Below are 25,055 nucleotides of genomic sequence, written 5' to 3' on the forward strand. Positions count from 1 at the left end.
CCGAAATTGTTGCCACCCCTATTACTAGCCTGTTCAACCTCTCTTTCGTGTCGTCTGAGATTCCCAAAGATTGGAAAGCAGCTGCAGTCATCCCCCTCTTCAAAGGGGGGGACACTCTTGACCCAAACTGCTACAGACCTATATCTATCCTACCGTGCCTTTCTAAGGTCTTCGAAAGCCAAGTCAACAAACAGATTACCGACCATTTCGAATCTCACCATACCTTCTCTGCTATGCATTCTGGTTTCAGAGCTGGTCATGGGTGCACCTCAGCCACGCTCAAGGTCCTAAACGATATCTTAACCGCCATCGATAAGAAACATTACTGTGCAGCCGTATTCATTGATCTGGCCAAGGCTTTCGACTCTGTCAATCACCATATCCTCATCGGCAGACTCGACACTCTTGGTTTCTCAAATGATTGCCTCGCCTGGTTCACCAACTACTTCTCTGATAGAGTTCAGTGTGTCAAATCGGAGGGTCTGCTGTCCGGACCTCTGGCAGTCTCTATGGGGGTGCCACAGGGTTCAATTCTTGGACCGACTCTCTTCTCTGTATACATCAATGAGGTCGCTCTTGCTGCTGGTGAGTCCCTGATCCACCTCTACGCAGACGACACCATTCTGTATACTTCCGGCCCTTCTTTGGACACTGTGTTAACAACCCTCCAGGCAAGCTTCAATGCCATACAACTCTCCTTCCGTGGCCTCCAATTGCTCTTAAATACAAGTAAAACTAAATGCATGCTCTTCAACCGATCGCTACCTGCACCTACCCGCCTGTCCAACATCACTACTCTGGACGGCTCTGACTTAAAATACGTGGACAACTACAAATACTTAGGTGTCTGGTTAGACTGTAAACTCTCCTTCCAGACCCATATCAAACATCTCCAATCCAAAGTTAAATCTAGAATTGGCTTCCTATTTCGCAACAAAGCATCCTTCACTCATGCTGCCAAACATACCCTTGTAAAACTGACCATCCTACCAATCCTCGACTTTGGCGATGTCATTTACAAAATAGCCTCCAATACCCTACTCAACAAATTGGATGCAGTCTATCACAGTGCAATCCGTTTTATCACCAAAGCCCCATATACTACCCACCATTGCGACCTGTACGCTCTCGTTGGCTGGCCCTCGCTTCATACTCGTCGCCAAACCCACTGGCTCCATGTCATCTACAAGACCCTGCTAGGTAAAGTCCCCCCTTATCTCAGCTCGCTGGTCACCATAGCATCTCCCACCTGTAGCACACGCTCCAGCAGGTATATCTCTCTAGTCACCCCCAAAACCAATTCTTTCTTTGGCTGCCTCTCCTTCCAGTTCTCTGCTGCCAATGACTGGAACGAACTACAAAAATCTCTGAAACTGGAAACACTTATCTCCCTCACTAGCTTTAAGCACCAACTGTCAGAGCAGCTCACAGATTACTGCACCTGTACATAGACCACCTATAATTTAGCCCAAACAACTACCTCTTTCCCAACTGTATTTAATTTTAATTAATTTATTTATTTTGCTCCTTTGCACCCCATTATTTTTATTTCTACTTTGCACATTGCAAAACTACCATTCCAGTATTTTACTTGCTATATTGTATTTACTTTGCCATCATGGCCTTTTTTGCCTTTACCTCCCTTCTCACCTCATTTGCTCACATTGTATATAGACTTGTTTATACTGCATTATTGACTGTATGTTTGTTTTTACTCCATGTGTAACTCTGTGTCGTTTTATCTGTCGAACTGCTTTGCTTTATCTTGGCCAGGTCGCAATTGTAAATGAGAACTTGTTCTCAACTTGCCTACCTGGTTAAATAAAGGTAAAATAAATAAACAAAAAACACTATGAGGGCTGCAGAGGAGGAGGGCAAACCTGATGCCTGTCAACAACAAACACTTATTAGTTACTCAAAACATTAGGCATTGTGATTGACATTTCTAATGCACGGATAAACTACTAAATTACTAGTAAATTACTGCTCTATTTTTATTTAATTGAGCTTTATTTTGTATTGCTCTTTGTATTCACTTTGTTGTTCTATAAAAAAAATATTTAAAAATTAATTATTTGTTACATGTGCCGAATATAACTGTGAAATGCGTACTTACAAGCCCCTAACCAACAATGCAGTTCAAGAAATAGAGTTAAGAAAATATTTACTAAATAAACTAAGGTCAAAAATAAAATAAAAAGTAACACAATAAAATTACAATAACGAGGCTATCTATACAGGGGGTACCGGTACCGAGTCAATGTGCAGGGGTATAGGTTAGTCGAGGTCATTTGTACATGTAGGTACGCCTGAAGTGACTATGTATAGATAATAACAGCGAGTCGCAGCAGAAGACGCTGTTAGAAGAAGCTGTTAAGGAGCCTTTTGGACCTAGACTTGGCACTCCAGTACCGCTTGCCGTGTGGTAGCAGAGAGAACTATCTATTACTTGGGTGACTGGAGTCTTTGACAATATTTGGGGCCTTCCTCTGACACCGCCTAGTATATACAGATCCAGTCAAAAGTTTGGACACACCTACTCATTCAAGGGTTTTTCTTTATTTTTTACAATTTTCTACATTGTAGAATAATAGTGAAGACATCAAAACTATGAAATAACACACATGGAATCATGTAGTAGCCAAAAAAAAGTGTTAACCAAATCAAAATATATTTTATATTTGAGATTCTTCAAAGTAGCCACCCGTTGCCTTGATGACAGCTTTGCACACTCTTGGCATTCTCTCAATCAGCTTCACCTGGAATCCTAGCTTCTAGGCCTGAATAACAGGCAGTTTACTTTGGGCACACTTTTCATCCGGATGTGAAAATACTGCCCCCTGCCCAAGAGAGGTTAATTAACTGTCAATTGCTGTGAGACTGGCAGTTATTTGCTTGACAATCACCGGCTGACAAAATGTAATGAGTGTCACAGCCCTAATCATACCACGCTCAAAGTCGCTTCGGTCCCTCGTTTTGCCCATTCTAACGTTCAATTGAACATTAACTGAATGCCTCGATGCCTGTCTGTCTGCTTTACAGTATATAGCAAGCCACAGCCACGTGACTTACTGTCTGTAGGAGCAAATCATTGTCATAAACGGGTGGTGTACCTAATAAACTGTCCACTGCGTGTATATCATGTGCAAACTAACTTGAACGTGATTAACCTCATCCATAGAACCAAGAGTTGTTCCTGGTCAGGTCACGTGGTCAGGAAATATGTATGGCCATACGTACTCCTCCAATATGGTTTGATGTGGATTCCATCAAACCAATGATTATCATGTATAGCTTCTGCTTTGTTTAAATGACCAGTCTTGCTACGTGTGGCAAACGGTTTGTCAACCACTTTACCTCTACCTACATGTACATATTACCTCAACTACCTCGACTAACCAGTGCCCCCGCACATTGTCTCTGTACCTGTACCCCCTGTATATAGCCTCGTTACTGTTATTTTATTGTCACTCTTTAATTGTTATTTTTCTATTTGTTTATTTCACTTTATTTAGTCAATTATTTAGTACTTTCTTAACACTTATTTTTGTTGGTTAAGGTCTTGTCAGTAAGCATTCCAATGTTAGGCCAATACCTTTTGTATTCGGCGGATGTGATTTGATTGGCCAATTACACCCTCTCAACGCACATTTTACATGGATCCTGTCTCTTCCAGACGTCCCATATGTGAATAATAACCCGTAGTCCCTGAGATGCCTTTGCACATCAAACAGGAAATCACCTGATGCTCCTAATGCCACCAGCTGCATGGTAATGACATGGGTCAGGCTTGGGAGGGACTGGCTGGGGCTGGGTAGAGCTAGAGAGAGGACTTCAAACAGCAGTGTGTGGCAGGGCCAGAGAGAATCAGAGGCAGCAGGGATGTGAGGTTTGGGAGCAGTCTTGTTGTCACCATAATGAGAGGGTTGGGGAAAGGCAGATGTATTACCTCTGCCATTATGTTTCAACACTGAAAATCCTACCAAACGGTGCTTGTCCCTTTTTAGGGAAAACGCACTAAATTAAACAAAATACATGGATGCAATATGTGTACAGTACAGTAGTGACTGGGAGGCACTGAACACGACCTATAGGCCACAGGACAAAGAATCAGCCTCTTTCTTTTTAGCTACGGTAGGAATGTTATTATAGATGGAACATGTTTAACTTTCTCTACAATGAATTTGAAACAGCCTTTCAATTTGAAACACTAGTGCAAGGCTAAGATTGCCTCTAAAGACCTGAAAAGCATGTGATTAAATTTCCTGTATGTGTGGAACATTATAACACATTACACCTTCCAGGAATTTCAGCTGTGTTTGACATGCTTTCCTACAACTTGTAATGGAGTGCCAGAAGAGGGTGATTACTAGTTCCCTCTCGCTCAATTGAGCAATTGACTCGTGGTTTGCTGATGAGATTCCTGCACTGGTAGAAAGGACGACAGACCCAGGCAGCCAAGATATACCTCATAGGCAGCAGGTATTCCCATTGGGGGGAACGGAAGCAGACAGGGTGGTTGAGTGTCAGTAATACCCCCCCCCCCCCCAGGTCAGCGATCAGCTAACTGCGTATATTTCTGGGTGACTCTGGGGAGACAAAAGTGAGGACTAGGCAGCGGAGTCCAATACACACATGCTCCACACTCTGTCTGCTAGCAGGCTCCTGGCTATATTTTGTATAGTTTGATGTCGTTTTTCAAGTTTTTATCTGGCTTGCGGTGCATGGTTAGCGGAGGTGAGTAGTGTGTTGGCGTGTGCGGTGCGCGTGAAGACTAGCTGGAGCTATGAAGGAAATTCCTTTGTGGATGAATAAGCCTCGGGTGACTGACACCTCTGAGACCGAGGAAGAGGAAGAGCGAGAGAAAGAGAAAAGGGAGACTTTAGGTGTGAATGATGGGTTAAGAGAGAATACAAAAGAAGAATGGCACTTACTCAATTGCTGTACCAACAGCAAGGTATTTACAGTAAAGACCTTGAACTCCCAGTGTAATACTTTCCTGTGCACACCTCTGTCATGTGGTTTGGGTCTTAGCCTCAAGTAGCCTTATCTGGGCCTGAGGTCTCCCTCAGAACCGGGCTGAGGTCTTAATGACTGTTATGATGGAAAACGAACCCTAGGGCTGAATACATTACAGGCTCCTCAATTAAGCCAGATTTGCTGAGGAATTATGCGGTCTCCAAGCGGAATGGATCATTTGCCATCCACCTCCTTGCATCTTTGTGATGAATATTGATGGTGGGGGAGTCGGGCAGTGTTTGGATACTGACCTGAGTGTGTAAAGTCATTGAACTCTGGAAGACAATGATAAAGATGTGAACAATGGCTGAACAACACAGGCTTTGTTCTCCTGGGTCTGGATGGATCCATCATGACTCTTAATGTTGCAGCTCGAGATTCCTGCTCCATATCTTGTTGTGCCAAAGCACAAACTTCCTCGAGGAGGTCCGTGGCATGTGGGGGTGGGGGATGAAATCAGAGAAGAAAATAATATTGGAAGGTAACTCATCATGAAATGTCAAACAAAGTTCGTAAACAATGGTTGTTTTGTCTACTTGCAGTTTATTTAAAGATAGATCAGCCTCCGAGTTAAACCTTTTTTCCAACAATAAACTGCCGTAAAGTGTGTGTGTGTGTGTGGCTGTGGTTGGGAATGTCATTGGGATCGCTGTCACCTGTGGGCACAGCTGGCTGAACTTCACGTTCTTTGTGTTTTTTAGTGGTATGCCATCTGCCCTGCATGAATGGAGGGAAGTGCAGTGCCAGGGACAAGTGTCAGTGCCCGGCTACCTACATGGGGAAGTTCTGCCAGATGCCTGTTCAGAATGGGAATGGGCAGCAGCAGACATCCCAGATTCACTCCACTCACACTCTGCCTCTCACCTTCAGCAATGGACAGAACCCTGGTAAGATGGAAGGACTGAGTTCAAATACATGTTCAGTTTAAAAAAAAATATATTTATTTAACATTTTGTTCATTTTTATCCAAGGGCATATAGGTAGAAATACGAAGGAGTATCCAATAAGTGTACATCTAAAGTGCAGTCATAGAACATTAACTTGCTCTTTTCAATAACTTTCACCCCATGCATCCTTTTTTACCTCGTCTCCCCCAGTGAAATATGCCCCCAGCATCGTGAACATCCATGTGAAGCACCCTCCGGAGGCCTCGGTGCAGATCCATCAGGTCTCCCAGCTGGATGCCAATGGGCAGAAGGTGAAAGGCAATGGGCAGAATGGCCACTCCCAGACCCAGTCCCACTACACCTACCACCACTCAGACAGCAGACAGAAGATCCAGCATCAGGGACACAACATCATCTACCCCAACCAGCAGAGCTACGTCCCCCAGTACCAGCCCGTCTCCTCCAAGAGCCAGCTGGGACGCTGCTTCCAGGAGACCACCGGCACACAGGTCAGAGAGGGACAGGGGGGAATCTGGAAGTGTTGAGAGTGCAGAGTGAAAATATTGGAAGACAGATCAGAGAAGGACAGGGGGAAAGGTGGGGATTGGAGAAAGAGAGTGGAAATATGAGGGAGAGAGGGAGAGAAAGAGATATTGGCTGGCTTTGCGGATAAACAAGGTAATGAGTTCTGCTTCAATGCCAGCCATTGATCATTCTTCGCATTTGAAAAAACACAATCAAAGGAGCTGTTTGTCCATCAAACTAATCTACGCTAATCGAAATTGATGTGTGTTTAGAGGACAAAAACAAACGTGACTCCATTTAAATCAATCCAGGTGTAGAGCCTGGAGAGACATTTTTCAGTCTGCTGGCCTTTATACTCCAAGAATAAAGATGCCATCAACACCAAACAACTTTCCCCATCTAGAAATAGCCCCATAACTCATGTCAGTGCTTTAATACATCCAAAGTTATTAGCAGTATTGGCACCTCGCCCATCTTATCCACTTCAGATCACCATTCAATTTGGTTTACATTTTGCAGTCAGATTGACATTGTGGTGATAAGACTCCATCAGCAGGCGAGGCTGGACGACGGGATGTTGTTCTATAATAGAACTGTTCTGTCTGAGAGTTTGAGTTGGGGTGACAGAAGGGTATTGTGTAATGCTGAAGCACACAAGCCCGTGTCGTGAGGCATTATTGTGCAGCTTTTTTCCTTCAGCCAGCCAAGTGGAGGAGCAATTCAGTGGGTCGGATACGAGGCGTATGTTGAAGTGGCTTCTAACGATCACGGATTACAAAAAGAAAGCCAGTCATGTCGCAGACACCAATGCTGTACGTACCCGACGAGCTAAACACCTTTTTCTCACACTTCGAGCCAAACTACTATGAGCTGCCGAGGAGAGCCCCCGAGGACAACGAGGGCTACGTGCAAAAGGTCTCCACGGAAGACATGGTACTGTAAGTCATTCAAACGTGTTAACCCTCGCAAGGCTGCCGGCCCAGACGGCATCCCGAGCCGCGCCTTCCGAGAATGTGCAGACCAGCTAGCTGTGGTGTTTTTGGACATTTTCAATCTCTCTCTAACTCAGGCCGTTATCCCCAACTGCTTCAAGATGTCCACTATCATCGCCGTGCCCAAGAAAGGGAAATTAATTGAATGACTACTGACCCGTAGCACTCACTTCCATCATTATGAACTGCTTCGAGAGGCAAGTCAAACACTACATCACCTCCTCCCACCCTGACACACACGAGCTTCTCCAATTCGCCTACCGCCCGACAGATCCACGGACGACTCAACCGCTATTGCACTGCACACTGCACTCACCTAGACAAGAGGAATGCATATGTGAGGAGGCTGTTGCACTGCACACTGCACTCACCTAGACAAGAGGAATGCATATGTGAGGAGGCTGTTACACTGCACACTGCACTCACCTAGACAAGAGGAATGCATATGTGAGGAGGCTGTTGCACTGCACACTGCACTCACCTAGACAAGAGGAATGCATATGTGAGGAGGCTGTTGCACTGCACACTGCACTCACCTAGACAAGAGGAATGCATATGTGAGGAGGCTGTTGCACTGCACACTGCACTCACCTAGACAAGAGGAATGCATATGTGAGGAGGCGGTTGCACTACAGCTCGGCCTTCAATACCATAGGGCCCTTTAAGCTCACCACAAACCTCACAGCCCTGGGACTGAACTCCTCACTATGCAACTGGGTCCTGGACTTCCTGAAAGTCCGCTGATGACACGACAGGCCTGGTCACCAACAACGACGAGACAGCCTACAGGGAGGAGGTAGGCACTCTGACGGTGTGGTGCCAGGAAAACAGCCTCTTCCTCAACATCAGAAAAACAAAGGAGCTGATTGTGGACTTCAGGAAGAACCAAGCTGGGCACGACCCCATCCTCATCAACGGGGCGGTAAAAAATGTTTAATTCCTCTGTGTACACATCTCTAAGGAGCTGAAATGGTCAAACTACAAGGACACCGTGGTGAAGAAGGCACGACCGCGACTCTTTAACCTCAGGAGGCTGAAGAAATGAATCTTGTCCCCGAGGGCCCTCACAGTGTTCTACAGGAGCACCATCGAGAGCATACTGACGGGCTGCATCACAGCCGGGAACTCCACGGCCGTTGACCGCAAGGCACTACAGAGGGTTTTATGCTCAGCTGTGCTTCATCCATATTTGGAAATAACTTCATTTTTACAGACCCAGGCTAAACCCTAGACACATTATCTTGATCTTTCCCTTTTTTTGTTTATAGTTCGGGAACATTAGAACTATGCTAGAATGCTAACAAAAAAATGTGGAGGTCTGGTTTCAAAAACACGACACCGCCTTTCTCTCAACACCATAGGCAAGTTACATAATGTAGCCAAGCTACTTCAAGTAACAACAGAATGTCCAGCCCGAATGCACCATTGGGTGCGCACTGCTTGCCATCCAGGACACCAACAAAACCAGGTGTTCCATCACTCGTTTGAGGGCAGTACAGGAGCTTCATGGCTAAAACTATCAGACTGGCCAATAGCTTCTACCCCCAGACCATCAGGCTGCTGAATAGCCACCACTAGTCAGCTACCTGCTCCTCCTGCCTCCACTGTCTCTGCTGTTGTCCCTTTGGACCCCCCAATGGACATGTCCCCCCCCCCCCCTTTTCTCCCCAATTTTGTGATATCCAATTGGTAGTTTCAGTCTTGTCCCATTGCTGTAACTCCCGTACGGACTCGGGAGAAGCGAAGATCGAGAGCCATGCGTCCTCCGAAACACGACCCAGCCAAGCCGCACTGCTTCTTGCCACACTGCTCGCTTAACCCAGCTGCACCAATGTGTTGAAGGAAACACCGTCCAACCGGCGGCCTTGTCAGCGTGCATGTGCCCGGCCCGCCACAGGAGTCGCTAGAGCGTGATGGGACAAGGACATCCCAGCCAGCCAAACCCTCCCCTAACCCGAACGACGCTGGGCCAAATGTGCGCCGCCTCATGGGTTTCCCGGTCGCCCGGGATTGAACCCGGATCTGTAGTGACGCCTTTAGCACTGCGATGCACCACTCGGGAGGCCTTCCAATGGACATTTATATGTATAATTGTCACAGTTGTAAATATGTATTTATTATTATTGTTGCTTTTATTGTTTCCTTCACACCTGCGCTGTTGGAGCTTAAGTATTTCACTGTACACTGCAACTACATCTGCGACCCTGTGCATCGAATATTTTGGAGGGAATAAAATGTGGAGTGAGTTTGTTTTTCTTCTGAAAATACTGAATTCACCCTCTTAATCTCTCCTCCTGCTGTTCCTTTCTGTCTGTGTTTCTCTCCTCTCTCCTCTCTTCCTCATTCTCATTCTCCTACACACTCTCTTCTAAATGCCAGTGTGGCCAGGCCCTCCCTGGTCTCAGCAAGCAGGAAGAATGCTGTCAGAGCATCGGAACATCCTGGGGGTTCCACAAATGCCAGAAGTGCCCAAAACCATGTAAGTACCAGTGTAAAACAAGTAACACTCTTTGACTGGTGTAGATTATAGTGGTTGAACTTTGTCATATGAGAAATGGGGAGTGAGAGAGGCTGTCATGGGATAGACATAGAGCGAGACAGAGACAGATGAACTGTACACCCAAATAAGGACATCTCAGCCCGTTTGAAATTTGTCTCAGCTATGTGAATACTGTGTGGCTATTTGCTGCGGAGACACAGTAGTTGAAGATAAATCAGGTAATACACTTTACTGGCACTGTGGAAGCAGTTTACTGGCATGTGCAGTTTCTCACTTCATAACTGCATCCAAGAAAGGGAGTTTTTGTGTCGAGACAATCAACACGTTGGAACCCAGCTTCTGCCAAAAAATGGGAAAATAGTTTTTTACAGCTTGAGAATGACAAAGGAGGGGTATGAAGGGAGGGTATGAAGGAAGGGTGGGTGGGGGAGTTGAGGGAAACAGATGAATTTTTGTGAAGACACGCGAGTGAGAATGTGCTGAACAGACCCAGACCCACAGTAATGTTCCAATAACCGGACCCCTGGGTCTAGTCCACTGACTCACCTCATGGTAATCCTCTAATAACTCTATTTTAAGAGTGGTGAAAACTGTTCACTCTCTTACCCCCAGATGAGCATTACAACATTGCCGTGTTTCATCCATATTTGGAAATAACTTCATTTGTACAGACCCAGACGAAAACCTAGACACATTATCTTGATCTTTCCCTTTCTTGTGTTTATAGTTCTGGAACGTTTGAACTATGCTAGAATGCTAACAGAAATGCTAGGACAGAAATGTGGAGGTCTGGTTTCAAAAACATGACACAGCCTTTCTCTCAACACCATAGGCACGTTACATAATGTAGCCAAGCTACTTCAAATGTCCAGCCCAGTCATTTCAGAGCAGCTGCTCTTTAGGCACTGCTAGCCTATCTTCAATACTACTCTTAGACTTGTATTTCAGGAACACTGTGTTAAGTTGAGGACATTATATGACCCCTGTGTTTATCCAGATTAAAAAAGGTGGTCGGCTTTTGGCCCTGTAGGTTTATTTTGAGAAGAGATCTGTTCAAGAAACAAGCCTGGGTGTCTCCATGCCAGTATTCTGAGTTCCCACGTGGCTGTCCTGTCTTTCTCTTCCTGGGCTATTTTAGCTAGTTGTTACCCAGTGGAGACGGCTGGGGAAGGTTTAGGCCCTTGTGAGCATTTGGCCATTCCAACAACCTCCACAGAGTGCTGCTTAAAGAACTCTCTATAATTATCTGTGTTTCCTTCATGCCAAAGCTATTGGGTCTATGAGAGATTGGGGGACAGGGGATGGTGGGAGGAGACGGGGGTGGGATGTGGTTGGAAATATGTGTTTTCATCATTTAACTGGAGGGAGATGGATATCTTCACCTGAATAGCTTGTACTCCACGGATCATCAACTAGATTCAGCTGCGGGTTAATTGTTTTTTATAGCGGGTGATCATGGGGCTGCACAAATCAACAACTAACACCATCGAAGCATCATAACCTATCGCTCCACAAAAGCCGTGGCCAGAACAACTACTTCAAAGGTCTCAGAGCGAGTGACGTCACCGATTGAAACGCCGGTAGCACGCACCCCGCAAACTAGCTAGCCATTTCACACCAGTTACATATACGCACGTGTAACTAACTGTCTATTATGTTTGGGAATACTTTGGAACAGATTTCCAAAATTAAAATCACTTGGAGCTGATTTGCTGGTGTTTTTACAGTCTTTTATCCCCCCCCCCCCCCCCCCCTTGTACTCAGAAAACTGGGGGGGCTAAATCAAATCAGCCGCAGGCCGGCAGTTGAGCAACCCTGTTGTACTCAATAAGAATTCATAAACTAATTTGTAGCCCAGAAGAATACTATTAGATTTGTCTGCCTCAATCAGACAGGCATCAAAGTACTCTGCACCCTCATCGCACTTTTCAGATTAAATCATTATGCTTTGATCATTAAACTTATGAAAGCTTATTTAGTTAATCAGGTTTTCATCACCTAATTTTCTGTCAGGGAGCCTTTTCCCTGTTGGGCCTGAAAATAGAGTTTAACTTGGTTAGTTTGTACTCCTGTCTTACCTAACAGGTAGACTCTTTCATGTTCAGAAATCACCACGCATCCAGTCACATTTTCTTTTCCCAATGCTTTTCTGGTTTCCACATGGAACAAAACCTATAGTTCTTCACCAGTTTGTTCCCAAAGGCTCCTGTTATTGGAAGGTACAAAGGCACAGTGTAATGTCTGGCTGTGTTGGAAGTCAGGAATGCCAGGGGAGTGAGGTTAGCATTTATGTGCGGGCCCTGTGTGAACTGCTCCATTGTGCCCCGGAGACAGTTGTAACTGGTAAATAAATTGGCTTACACGCAAACAAACATAGCCTTGTTCCCTGTTAAGCAAGCGAGCAATCTGCTTTCAGGTACTTGGGTGCCACCCTGTTACCGGGTCTGAAAAGCCCTCCAACAGTACTTCCGTCTGTCACAGTAGTTCTATATCCCCCCTTCTTACCTTAAGCAGGGTGGAATCATTAGTCCAAACATTTGTGCAACTAAAACAAGTTTCTTTTGGACAAATTCAGGTAGGTCCCTCCCCGTTTCATTCCGTTTAAGAAACGTTTTGCAACAGAGTTGGCATAATGCATAAGCCCCAGACTTTGAGTAAAGTCTCCATTTGCGATCACCCCTCAGCTTTGAAATGGCTAGATTTATTCTGAGCCAGTACCATGGGAAATGCAGTTTAATGCTTCCACTTTGAGGACTCTGACTGTGCCCTAAAGCACTCTTCCTCTGTCAGCCCTCTGTCAGATATTGGCTCCATTCGTTGAGTTTTTACAATGAAAGCAATTAATGTCAACCTTTGGAAATTAAATACACAAAAGTATGTGGACAACCCTTTAAATTAATAGATTTGGCTATTTCAGCCACACCCGTTTGTGACAGGTCTATAAAATTGAGCACACCGCCATGCAATCTCCATAGACAAACATTGGCAGTAGAATGGCCCATACTGAAGAGCTCAGTGACTTTCAATGTGGCATCGTCATAGGATGCCAACTTTCCAACAAGTCAGTTCATCAAATTTCTGCCCTGCTAGAGCTGCCCCGGTCAACTGTAAGTGCTGTTATTGTATAAGTGGAAATGTCTAGGAGAAACAATGGCTCAACTGCGAAGTGATAGGCCACACAAGCTCACAGAATGGAACTGCTGAAGTGCATAGCGTGTAAAAATCATCTTTCCTCAGATGCAACACTCACTACCGAGTTCCAAACTGCCTCTGGAAGCAACATCAGCACAATAACTGTTTGTCTGGAACTTCATGAAATGGGATTCAATGGCGGAGCAGTCGGACACAAGCCTAAGATCACCATGCGCAATGCCAAGCGCCGGCTGGAGTTGTGTAAAGCCATTGGACTCTGGAGCAGTGGAAACGAGTTCTCTAGAGTGATGAATCACGCTTCACCATCTGGCAGTCCTACGGACGAATCTGGGTTTGGGGGATACCAGGAGAACGCTACCTGCCAGAATGCATAGTGCCAACTGTATAATTTGGTGGAGGAGGAATAATGGTCTGGTGCTGTTTCTCATGGTCCGGGCAAGGCCCCTTAGTTTCCAGTGAAGGGAAATCTTAACACTGCAGCATACAATGACGTTCTAGACGATTCTGTACTTCCAACTTTGTGGCAACAGTTTGGGGAAGGTCCTTTCCTGTTTCAGCATGACAATGCCCCCGTGCACAAAGAGCCCTGACCTCAACCCCATCGAACACCTTTGGTGTAAATTGGAACGCTGGCTGCGAGCCAGGCCTAATTGCCCAACATCAGTGCCCGACCGCACTAATGCTCTTGTGGCTGAATGGAAGCAATTCCCTGCAGCAATGTTCAAACATCTAGTGGAAAGCCTTCCCAGAAGAGTGGAGGCTGTTATAGCAGCAAAGGGGCGACCAAGCAGAAACTGTGGATAGATGGCAGCACTTGTGCAAAACTGAAAGCACGTACCACCGCATTTAATCATGGCAAGGCGACTGGAAACATGACAGTGTAGTTAGTCAATCAAACAAGCAAAGCGTCAGTATAGAGACAAAGTGGAGTCGCAATTCAACGGCTCAAACACAAGACATATGTGGCAGGGTCTGCAGACATTCACGGATTACAAAAAGAAAACCAGCCCCTTCACAGACATCGACGTCTTGCTCCCAGACAAATTAAACACCAACTTTGCGTGCTTTGAGGACAATACAATGCCACCGACACTGCCCGCTACCAAAGACTGTGGGCTCTCCTTCTCCGTGGCCAACTTGAGTAAAACATTTCAACCTGTTAACCCTCGGAGGGCTGCTGGCCCAGACTGCATCCCTTACCGCGTCCCCTTGAGCATGAGCAGACCAGCTGGCTGGTGTGTTTACAGACATATTCAATCAATCCCAGTCTGCTGTCCCCACATGCTTCAAGATGGCCACCATTGTTCCTGTTCCCAAGAAAGCTAAGGTAACTGAGCTAAATGACTATCGCCCAACAGCACTCACTTCTGTAATCATGAAGTGCTTAGTCAGGGATCATATCACCTTCAACCTACCTGTTACCCTAGACCCATTCCAATTTGGTTATCACCCCAATAGGTCCACAGACGATGCAATCGTCATCACACTGCACACTGCCCTATCCCATCTGGACAAGAGGAATACCTATGTAAGAATGCTGTTCATTGGCTACAGCTCAGCATTCAACACCATAGTACCGTCCAAACTCATCATTAAGCTTGAGAGCCTGGTTCTCGACCCCACCCTGTCAACTGGGTCCTGGACTTCCTGACGGGCCACCCCCAGGTGGAGAGGGTAGGAAACAACATCTCCACCCCGCTGATCCTCAACACTGGGGCCCCACAAGGGTGCGTTCTCAGTCCTCTCCCGTACTCCCTGTTCACCCATGACTGCGTGGCCATGCACGCCTCCAACTCAATCATCAAGTTTGCAGACGACACTACAGTGGTAGGCTTGATTACCAACAACGACGAGACGGCTTACAGAGAGGAGGTAAAACAATTACCTCTCACTCAATGTCAGCAAAACAAAAGAGATGATTGTGGACTTCAGGAAACAGCAAAGGGAACACCCCCTATCCACATCGACGGGACAGGAGTGGAGAAGGTGAAAAGTTGTACATATCACAGACAAACTGAAATGGTCCACCCACACAGACAGTGTGGTGAAGAAGGCGCAACAGCGCCTCTTCAACCTCAGGAGGCTGAAAAAATGTGGCTTGTCACTGAAAACCTTCACTAACTTTTACCGGTGCACAATTGAGAGCATCCTGTCGGGCTGTATCACCGTCTGGTATGGCAACTGCAACGCCCACAACCACAGGGCTCTCCAGAGGATGGTGCGGTCAAGGCCATCAGATTGTTAAACAGCCACCACTAGGACAGAGAGGCGGCTGCCTACATACAGACTTGACATCATTGGCCACTTTAATAAATGGAACACTAGTCACTTTAATAATGCCACTTTAAGAATGTTTACATATCTCGCATTACTCATCTCTTATGTATATACTGTATACTGTATCCTTCACTATCTATTCTTTACTATCTATTGTATCTTAGCCGCTCTGTCTCTGCTCATCCATATATTTTATACTTATATATTCTCATCCCATTCCTTCACTAGATTGTGTGTATTAGGTTTTGTTGTGGAATTTGTTAGATATTACCTGTTCGGTATTGCTGCTCTGGCGAATCTAGAAGCATAAGCATTTCACTACACATGCAATAACATCTGCTAACCATGTGTATGTGACCAATAAGATTTGATTGAACTCCATGATTTTGGAATGAGATGTTCAAACAAGCAGGTTTCAACATACTTTATGCCATCTAGTGTATTATGGCTACATGATGTTTGGCATTTGGAAGTGGAGGTAAGAGGGTGTTTGTGTGGCCAGGGATAAGAGAGTTGAATGCAGGAGAGCAAGTGTTTGTTCATGGGTTTGATCAGTTGCCGCATGTGTGCACCATGTGAGAGACAGATTTTTTTTGCCCTTATTTTCCTGTTAATTTTTTTCCTTCATGATAATGGTTGCTTGGGCTGGCATGCAACTAAAGCCCATATGGGAGCAAACAAGGTTTCCTTTTGTATTCAATGTTTTATTTTTGCCATGAATCTCATTTTCCCTCGAGGTAAGCTTGAGATCACTATTCTTGTCCTCAAACAGCTATCAGACAATGGCAGTAAACTGAGAGGCCTGCGTCAGGAGGATAGTACCATGAATTAGTGATGGAGATAAAAGAAGGATTCAAGCACCCTGTCGTCAATCCCAAAAAAGTGTGATGGTTTTATCTGTGGCAGGTTTCCTGAAGTCACCTCTAGCCTGAAATGAGGATAAACTGATCAACTGTAATAAACTCAGGAAAGGATGAAACATCCATTTTTCAAGACTCTTTAAAAGATCATTCATAAACATTCAAATAACTTCACAGATCTTCATTGAAAGGGTTTAAACACTGTTTCCCATGCTTGTTCAATGAATCATAAACAATTAATGAACATGCACCTGTGGAACGGTTGTTAAGACGCTAACAGCTTACAGACGGTAGGTAATTAATGTCACAGTTATGAGAACTTAGGACACTAAAGAGGCCTTTCTACTGACTATGAAAAATACCAAAAGAAAGATGCCCAGGGTCCCTGCTCATCTGCGTGAACGTGCCTTAGGCATGCTGCAAGGAGGCATGAGGACTGCAGATGTGGCCAGGGCTTGTAATGTCCGTACTGTGAGACACCTAAGACAGTGCTACAGGGAGACTGGACGGACAGCTGATCGTCCTCGCAGTGGCTGACCACATGTAACAACACCTGCACAGGATCGGTACACCCAAACATCACACCTGAGGGACAGGTACAGGATGGCAACAACTGCCCAGGTTACACCAGGAACGCACAATCCCTCCATCAGTGCTCAGACTGTCTGCAATAGGCTGAGAGAGGCTGGACTGAGGACTTGTAGGCCTATTGTAAGGCAGGTCCTTACCAGACAACACCGGCAACAACGGGCACAAACCCACCGTCGCTGGACCAGACAGGATTGGCAAGACGCGGTTTTGTCTCACCAGGGGTGATGGTCGGATTCGCGTTTATCGTTGAAGGAATGAGCGTTACACTGAGGCTGGTACTCTGGAGCGTGATCGATTTGGAAGTGGAGGGTCCGTCATGGTCTGCGGCGGTGTGTCACAGCATCATCAGACTGAGCTTGTTGTCATTGCAGGAAATCTCAACACTGTGCATTACAGGGAAGACATCCTCCTCCCTCATGTGGTACCCTTCCTGCATGCTCATACTGACATGACCCTCCAGTATGACAATGCCACCAGCCATACTGCTCGTTCTGTGCATGATTTCCTGCAAAACAGGAATGTCAGTGTTCTGCCATGGCCAGCGAAGAGCCCGGATTTCAATCCCACTGAGCACGTCTGGGACCCGTTGGAGGGTGAAGAAATAGCCGGGAACTTGCAGGCACCTTGGTGGAAGAATATGGTGCAAGAACTGGCAAATCTGGTGCAGTCCCTGAGGAGGAGATGCACTGCAGTACTTAATGCAGCTGGTGGCCACACCAGATACTGACTACTTTTTTACTGACTACTTTTTACTTTTTATTTTGACCCCCCCTTTGTTCAGGGACACATTATTCAATTTCTGTTAGTCACATGTCTGTGGAACTTGTTCAGTTTATGTCTCAGGTGTTGAATATTGTTATGTTCATACAAATATTTACACATGATTAGTTTGCTGAAAATAAACGCAGTTTACAGTGAGAGGATGTTTTTTAAAGTTTTTTTTAGACATTCCCCTGAATGTGTTCAACTCAATTGTGTGTTTTGTTCATGTATGTACGTGTATGTGTTGGTGAAACACTGGTTTTGACTAGGTGTTCATGGATCATGTTTGTGTTGAACAGGGCAGAGTAGAGATACTGTGGGCTTCCTTCTGCCTAAACAATTCTGGATCCGTCATCAAATGCTGTCTACTCCCATCAAGTCAGGAGGAATCCCCAAAGTATCAGTAGAAGTACATTTGAAAAACCTATGTATCATAGTCAATTAAACGCGTTCTTATGAGATAATGAAGTGTACGTTCTTCTGAGTCATGTAAAAGTCTCTAAAAATAAGATATCTCTCTCTCTTCTCCAGCTATTCCTCTGACAGGCGGAGGATCAAGACGCGCGATGGACTGCCCCCAGGGATACAAGCGCATCAACAACTCCCACTGCCAAGGTAAGAGCTGCGGTCCACCTCTTGTTCAACGTCTCTACGACTACCACTGCCATTGTTTGGCTTGTGTTTTCGCACACAGAGAGCAGAGAGAAGTCTGTTTTCTCAGCGTGGCGGAGGGCTTCGCCAAGAGAAATGAGCCTTAAAGAAGTGATTTGTCACCAGCCACATAAAACCCTGCGAGAGCGCAGGGCTACCATCCAGAGACGAGGAATGAATATGCTTCATTTTGACAAGGAGATCATTCTCTCGCTTTGTGTCGTTTCCTGTGCTCTCTACTCTGCTCTTTCCTTGGGTGATGTCGGCCTGTCTACCTATATACAGCACCCTCTGCTGGTCCCTCACCCTCTAGTCCTCCACAGATAGACTGACTCAGACCATTTATGACACTGGTTTGTCAGCTGCCATTTGTTGTCTCCTGAAATCTATCAAAAATGAACGTTTTTCTTCTCTTTCTCCTCTTGACTTGCTCCACTTGGTCGTCAGTGATCAATCCTGCTTTAGCAGGACCCCAAACACCATAACAGCCATGCGGGGGAGAGAGGGAAAAGAGGCAGGTGCCATATTTGATAGATTTCCCTAATCTGTATTGAATTGGGATATGATAGCGAACAATGACTACAATACTTCAGGGCTGGCAGGCCGTTTTCAGAGGAGTCACACTAAATCAAGCCTGCTCTGGCCCAGCGACTTTTGAACCTACTGTGGCCCATTCACTCAGCATTCCACTCAAGGGGAGGGAGGGTGAGGGAGAGAGACCAGTGTCTGTGTATACGCCACACGCCTGCTCAGAGGCAACGGACTGCTCACTTTTTCAACAAAAAATATAACCCCTACTGCTCTCCTCTAATCAGCAGGAAACCCAGACCTCTGCTTCTCTCTATGATAGCCGACTGTTTGAACTGACAGATCTTACACAGAGGAGTTATGAAATAGTGAAGGCTTATCCTTAATATTGTGCTCGTGAGCATCTCTACTACAGTAACAACTGGCCAACACTAAGCACACTACATTATTCTACATCATTGCGAATTCTATTGGAACTGTGGACAGTACATTTAAAACATTAGGGGACATCACTCCCTACTCACTTCAAAGGGATCCCATTCATTGACGGCACTGTTACTGTAGCGCATGGCACAAACAACAGAGGGCATCTGCCCGGGTTCCACTGGTTCTACATGAGGCAGAGTGCCACCGCGCCAAGGCGAGTGCCATAACTGTGGTTAGGCTGAGAAGGGCTCTGAAAGGGGAGCCGAGGCCTGACCGCTGCCTATTCGGAGTGCTGCCAGGCTGAGGAGAGTGGCAGCCCAGGAGACCAGACTTATTATTCCTGTTTAGGTGCTGTGACTCTTTACCCTGTAATCCAACACATCCTGTTCCCCTTATTATCACCCCTTTTTTTACAGAGCTGATTTGGATTGAATCTCCATTTTGTTTTCCTGTGAGCTAGCTATGTGTGTTTACTAATTGCTGGATATGGTGTGACTGTCCAATATAACAAATGGAGGGAAAAAAGAGACACGATAGAGGATCACTCGGCTGGTTTAAAGTTGCGTGTAGTCGGCGGGTCTGGTTCTGATCCAGGTTCTGATTCAATATTCCCCAGTGAGCCATTTGAGTTCTGAAGTGGTGAGGGGAGGGGGGTAAGGCTTGGTGTTAGGCTGGGTCATGTTCAGTATGACTTCTCTTGGACAAGCCAATCTCCCTCCCACATAATCTCGTTTAACGCTTCTCAGGCGCTGCTGAAGGTTGTGGTGACTAATGCGTGCAGGTCTGTCCCAGTCCAGGCAGTGGATCTGAGTCCAAAGTGATTAAAGTGATGAGAGAGCAGTGATCTCCTCACCCCAGCAGCATACTCCTCTGTGTGTCATCAGAGGCAGTGGGCCGCTCTCTGTGGAGCCCTGAGGGGACAGAAATAGTGAGTGTATATGGTGTGTAATTATTCTGTCAGTGCAGTGATTGACAGCGCATGTGGGCGGGGCTTAAAGGAATGATGCAGGTGTTAAAACCGTGAAAGCGCCAGTGGAAACACATCCCATAGATGAGAATAGCCATTTGTTGATATTCCTAGCAGAGGAATATCAACAGTAAAGAATGTTAACTCAAACGTCTTTCTCCTCCTGAGATCTGCCTGATTTGGATCATCTGTCCTGTGAGACAAGTGGGAACGCCCTCATTCCCCCACCCCCCGGGAATGACGTCTCTTCCCCTATTTGTTGATTCAATTCCTGTTTAACAGAACACAGCAGAGCCTCCTGTGACATGAACCTGGTCAGGATGTGTCCTCTGAAATATTCATGACATTACATGGAAGGATATCAACGTGCTGTGGCCTGTACCACATGATGGTGTGATGCTGCTCTTGTCAAGTACACGGCCCACGTTGTCGTGTGTGAGGCTTCTAGAACACTCTGTGGATGAGTGATGATCCTGTACTGGTATATCTTTTCACTTTTGCAACAGAATGAACAACATATAAAGTGATAATATTAACCCCGTTGAACAAAATGAAAGGGGAACAAATCACATGGAACTCTGGATGGAACAAAGCTCCCGTTTGGATACTTAACACGAAAGCATGCTTCGTATTTAGCCCTCTCAATGACAAACTACACTTGTAATCTGGATACCAAAACAAATGAACACGATATATGTAAACAGCTAAGAGGCAGCCGTGTTGGAAGGGGATACAAAGTCTGCTTGTCTCCTGTTATAACAAAGTATACAGGGGAGAGCATTCTGTTCACCTTCTTCCCACTGGACATATTACGTCTACCCAGTTGATGGTTCCTTAACAAGTCAGACTATTTTTTATTACACCTTTATTTAACCAGGTAGGCTAGTTGAGAACAAGTTCTCATTTACAACTGCGACCTGGCCAAGATAAAGCAAAGCAGTGCGACACAAACAATAACACAGAGTTACACATGGAATAAACAAACATACAGTCAATAATATAATAGAAAAAGTATATATACAGTGTCTGCAAATGAGGTAGGATAAGGGAGGTAAGGCAATAAATAGGCCATATTGGCGAAATAATTACAATATAGCAATTAAACACTGGAATGATAGATGTGCCCGAAGATGAATGTGCAAGTAGAGATACTGGGATGCAAAGTAGCAAAATAAATAAATAACAGTATGGGGATGAGGTAGTTGGATGGGCTATTTACAGATGGGCTATGTAGAGGTGCAGTGATCTGTGAGCTGCTCTGACAGCTGATGCTTAAAGTTAGAGAGGGAGAAATGAGTCTCCAGCAGTGATTTTTACATTTCATCCCAGTCATTGGCAGCAGAGAACTGGAAGGGAAGGTGGCCAAATTAGGAATTGGCTTTGGGGGTGACCAGTGAAATATACCTGCTGGAGTGCATGCTACGGGTGGGTGCTGCTATGGTGACCAGTGAGCTGAGATAAGGCGGGGCTTTACCTAGCAAAGACTTATAGATGACCTGGAGCCAGTGGGTTTGGCGACAAATATGAAGCGAAGGCCAGCCAACGAGGGCATACAGGTCACAGTGGTGGGTAGTCTATGGGGCTTTGGTGACAAAACGGATGGCACTGTGATAGACTGCATCCAATTTGCTGAGTAGAGTGTTGGAGTCTATTTTGTAAATTACATCACCGAAGTCGAGGATCGGTAGGATAGTCAGTTTTACGAGGGTATGTTTGGGAGAATGAGTGAAGGATGCTTTGTTGCGATATAGGAAGCCAATTCTAGATTTAATTTTGGATTGGAGATGCTTAATGTGAATCTGGAAGGAGAGTTTACAGTCTAACCAGACACCTAGGTATTTGTAGTTGTCCACATTCTAAGTCAGAACCGTCCAGAGTAGTGATGCTAGACAGGCGGTGGGTGTGGGCAGCGATCGGTTGAAGAGCATGCATTTAGTTTTACTAGCTTTTAAGAGCAGTTGGAGGCCACAGAAGGAGTGTTGTATGGCATTGAAGCTCATCTGGAGGTTAACAGTGTTCAAAGAAGGGCCAGAAGTATACAGAATGGTGTTGTCTGCGTAGAGGTGGATCAGAGAATCACCAGCAGCAAGAGCAACATCATTGATATATACAGAGAAGAGAGTCGGCCCGAGAATTGAACCCTGTGGCACCCCCAAAGAGATTGCCAGAGGTCCGGACAACAGGCCCTCCGATTTGACACACTGAACTCTGTCTGAGAAGTAGTTGGTGAACCAGGCGAGGCAGTCATTTGAGAATACAAGGCTGTTGAGTCTGCCAATAAGAATGTGGTGATTGACAGAGTCGAAAGCCTTGGCCAGGTCGATGAATACAGCTGCACAGTATTGTCTCTTATCGATGGCGGTTATGATATCATTTAGGACCTTGAGCGTGGCTGAGGTGCACCCATGACCAGCTCGGAAACCAGATTGCATAGCGGTGACTGGCTGACATGGCTACTCCGCAGTGAACCAGTGGACACCCAAAGCTGTTAGTCCCACATCCAGCCTCATAACTAAGGAAATCAACCTGCTCATTTATCAGGTTACTCCATAACCGGTCTCCTCCACTCCACATGAATTACTTCAAACTACGGGAGCTGCCTTGGGCCATAACAGTGATGTTGGGGCTACACCAAACATTATGATACGAATGCGGTTGTTGTGAGCTATTATACAAACATATGTATAGAAACAAACCAAATTATGGTAATCTGTGGAATTGTCGGCGTACACATCTCTATTCTATGCACATTCAGTTCATAATCCTTTCTGTACTGTGTAATACACACTAATATGTATATCAACAGTGTATTACTTTGTTCCTCTCCTTGTTTTTCTGTTGCAGATCTTAATGAGTGCCAGCTGCAGGGTGTGTGTCCCAACGGAGACTGTCTGAACACCATGGGCAGCTACAGGTGCAGCTGTAAGGTCGGCTATATCCCTGACCCCACCCTCTCCACCTGTATCCGTAAGTCCTTTATAACTCTCCCTGTCTCTCTCTCTCTCTCTGTCTCGCCCTCTCTTCCTCTCTCGCTCTATCTCCCTCTCTCTCTCGCTCTGTCTTTCTCTCTGTGCTATATTTGGGTGTGACATTTCCAATACGTTTAAAAATATACATTACTTCAGCCTGTACAGTCAGGATTGCAGTCTGTAAGATTGCAGTCTGTTTTGAATGCCGCAAAGCGTACTGCAAAGGCTGTGTTTTGATGATATGCATATGAATGTGGGAACAGATGGGAATGCATGGATGAATAGCATGGCGTTTATCATATTAATTAGATTCCCCTCAGAGCATGGAGCAAAATGCACAGCATATTGCCAAACACAACACATCGTATTTCTCTCCACTGAAAGTGGGAGGGAAGGAAGGAAGGAGTTTTGGGTTGAGAGATTAAAATCCTAGTGACTTGATTCTCAGTTCTCTGGGTTCTTGGTAGGAGAGTAATTGATCAGTGATGGCCTTTAATGACGGTCTTGTTTAGGATGCTTTTCCCTGACGGTTGTTGTCTCTCCCAGTCTGACCTGTGTGTGTGTGTGGGGGTTTTGACTCTTGGTTTGTGTCTCCTCCTGGTTCCCCTCTATTTATCTCATTGCTATTGAAACCTGAGTGGCCATTCATCAACATCACTGGCTATGGCAAGGAGCCTTGCTACAGTTTTGTCCTTACAGGGAAAAAGGAGGCATTGGAAATGCATCAGTGACATCACCCATTGTGTTTCCCCTAATCCCCTACATGTATTCCCTGTCATTGAACCGCCAATGTCGGATCTAGACATCTCCCCTCATTGTGTGTGTTGACCTACTGAGCTCTCTGCTGGCATGAAAGGCACAGTGGAGTTTAGAGAGAAACATATTGGTGTTGATGAAGGACCAAATACAGCCTGACCCTCCTATGTACTGCCTTTGTGTGTTGATTGGCTTATAATATGCATGACAGCAACAGTAACCAACCAAAACGGACTTTCCCATTGTGAGAGCCACTAATAATGCCCTATTGTACCATGGAATCAGACTTCACACATACATGTACATCCTGTGTCCAACTACACTTAGAACTAAAATAAACCGATGCATTCCATGCGTAGCACTTACAATAACTGTGACTCAATTTTATTTTCGGATTCTGACACGCCATCAAACGTTCCACTGGTGCAAGACGACATTCTTGACCAAAAGATCAGTAATGACTGCTTGAAATGCACCTACCACGCGAGATTAACCCTTTACAATCGTGGGAATTGGCCTGTATGGATAGGGCTAAATTGAAATGTTTCTTACAAAAGAAATGTGAAATGCATAAGCATGGCAGCAATTGAAAGGGAACAGTTTGGAGATTATGGGGGAATTATTAGACAAAAGGTGTGGACACAACAGTTCACCTGACACAAGACTGAATCCAAACATTACACTGTTGATTTGATGTGCATTTTACATTTACTGTAGTTTTTGCCGGATTTGATGAAATCTGAAATCTGAAAATACTCTGGATACATTCAGTAACATGATAAGAAGATTTCTGGAAAATGTGGGTAGATGCAACATAAGACAAAAAAAAGGGTTTGAGTGAGAGGACGAACTGGTGTCTCCAAGTGGCCACACACCTCTCAAAAGTGTGCACAGTTCCTAAGTCATTTCAATGCAATTTTATGTCTATGTTTTATGTTATAGTTGAAGAAGAGTCTTCAACTACAACTTTTTTTTGTAGCTCTCCTAGTTGTGCCGTTGAGGAACTAGATCAAGCACACTTGTAGTTGCTTTGTTTTGCAGTGCCTTAGACCGCTGCACCACTCGGAGGCCCAAATCTGCATTTTCAACCCGTATACGGGTACAAGTGTAAAGGGCTACGCTCCAAATAGGTAACATGATGGGAGACAAGTGCAGCAACTGTCTAGAAATTAAGAGAGGGCTTCCCAGGGCA

General features: G+C 45.4%; 1 protein-coding gene across 6 annotated transcripts in view; it reads left to right on the forward strand.

Annotated features, from left to right (window-relative positions):
• The window catches only part of LOC109888965 (latent-transforming growth factor beta-binding protein 1), a 138,054-nt gene that overhangs the window by 48,143 nt on the left and 64,856 nt on the right, over positions 1 to 25,055 (forward strand). For all 6 annotated transcript variants that reach the window (XM_031823465.1, XM_031823468.1, XM_031823471.1 and 3 more), the window contains exons 6-10: positions 5,721 to 5,906; positions 6,117 to 6,415; positions 9,803 to 9,902; positions 18,098 to 18,181; positions 22,983 to 23,105. In XM_031823465.1, the coding sequence (XP_031679325.1) occupies positions 5,721 to 5,906; positions 6,117 to 6,415; positions 9,803 to 9,902; positions 18,098 to 18,181; positions 22,983 to 23,105 (792 nt within the window). The remainder of the gene's footprint in view (positions 1 to 5,720; positions 5,907 to 6,116; positions 6,416 to 9,802; positions 9,903 to 18,097; positions 18,182 to 22,982; positions 23,106 to 25,055) is intronic.

The sequence above is a fragment of the Oncorhynchus kisutch genome, linkage group LG4, assembly GCF_002021735.2.
Source record: "Oncorhynchus kisutch isolate 150728-3 linkage group LG4, Okis_V2, whole genome shotgun sequence".
Lineage (NCBI taxonomy): Eukaryota > Metazoa > Chordata > Actinopteri > Salmoniformes > Salmonidae > Oncorhynchus > Oncorhynchus kisutch.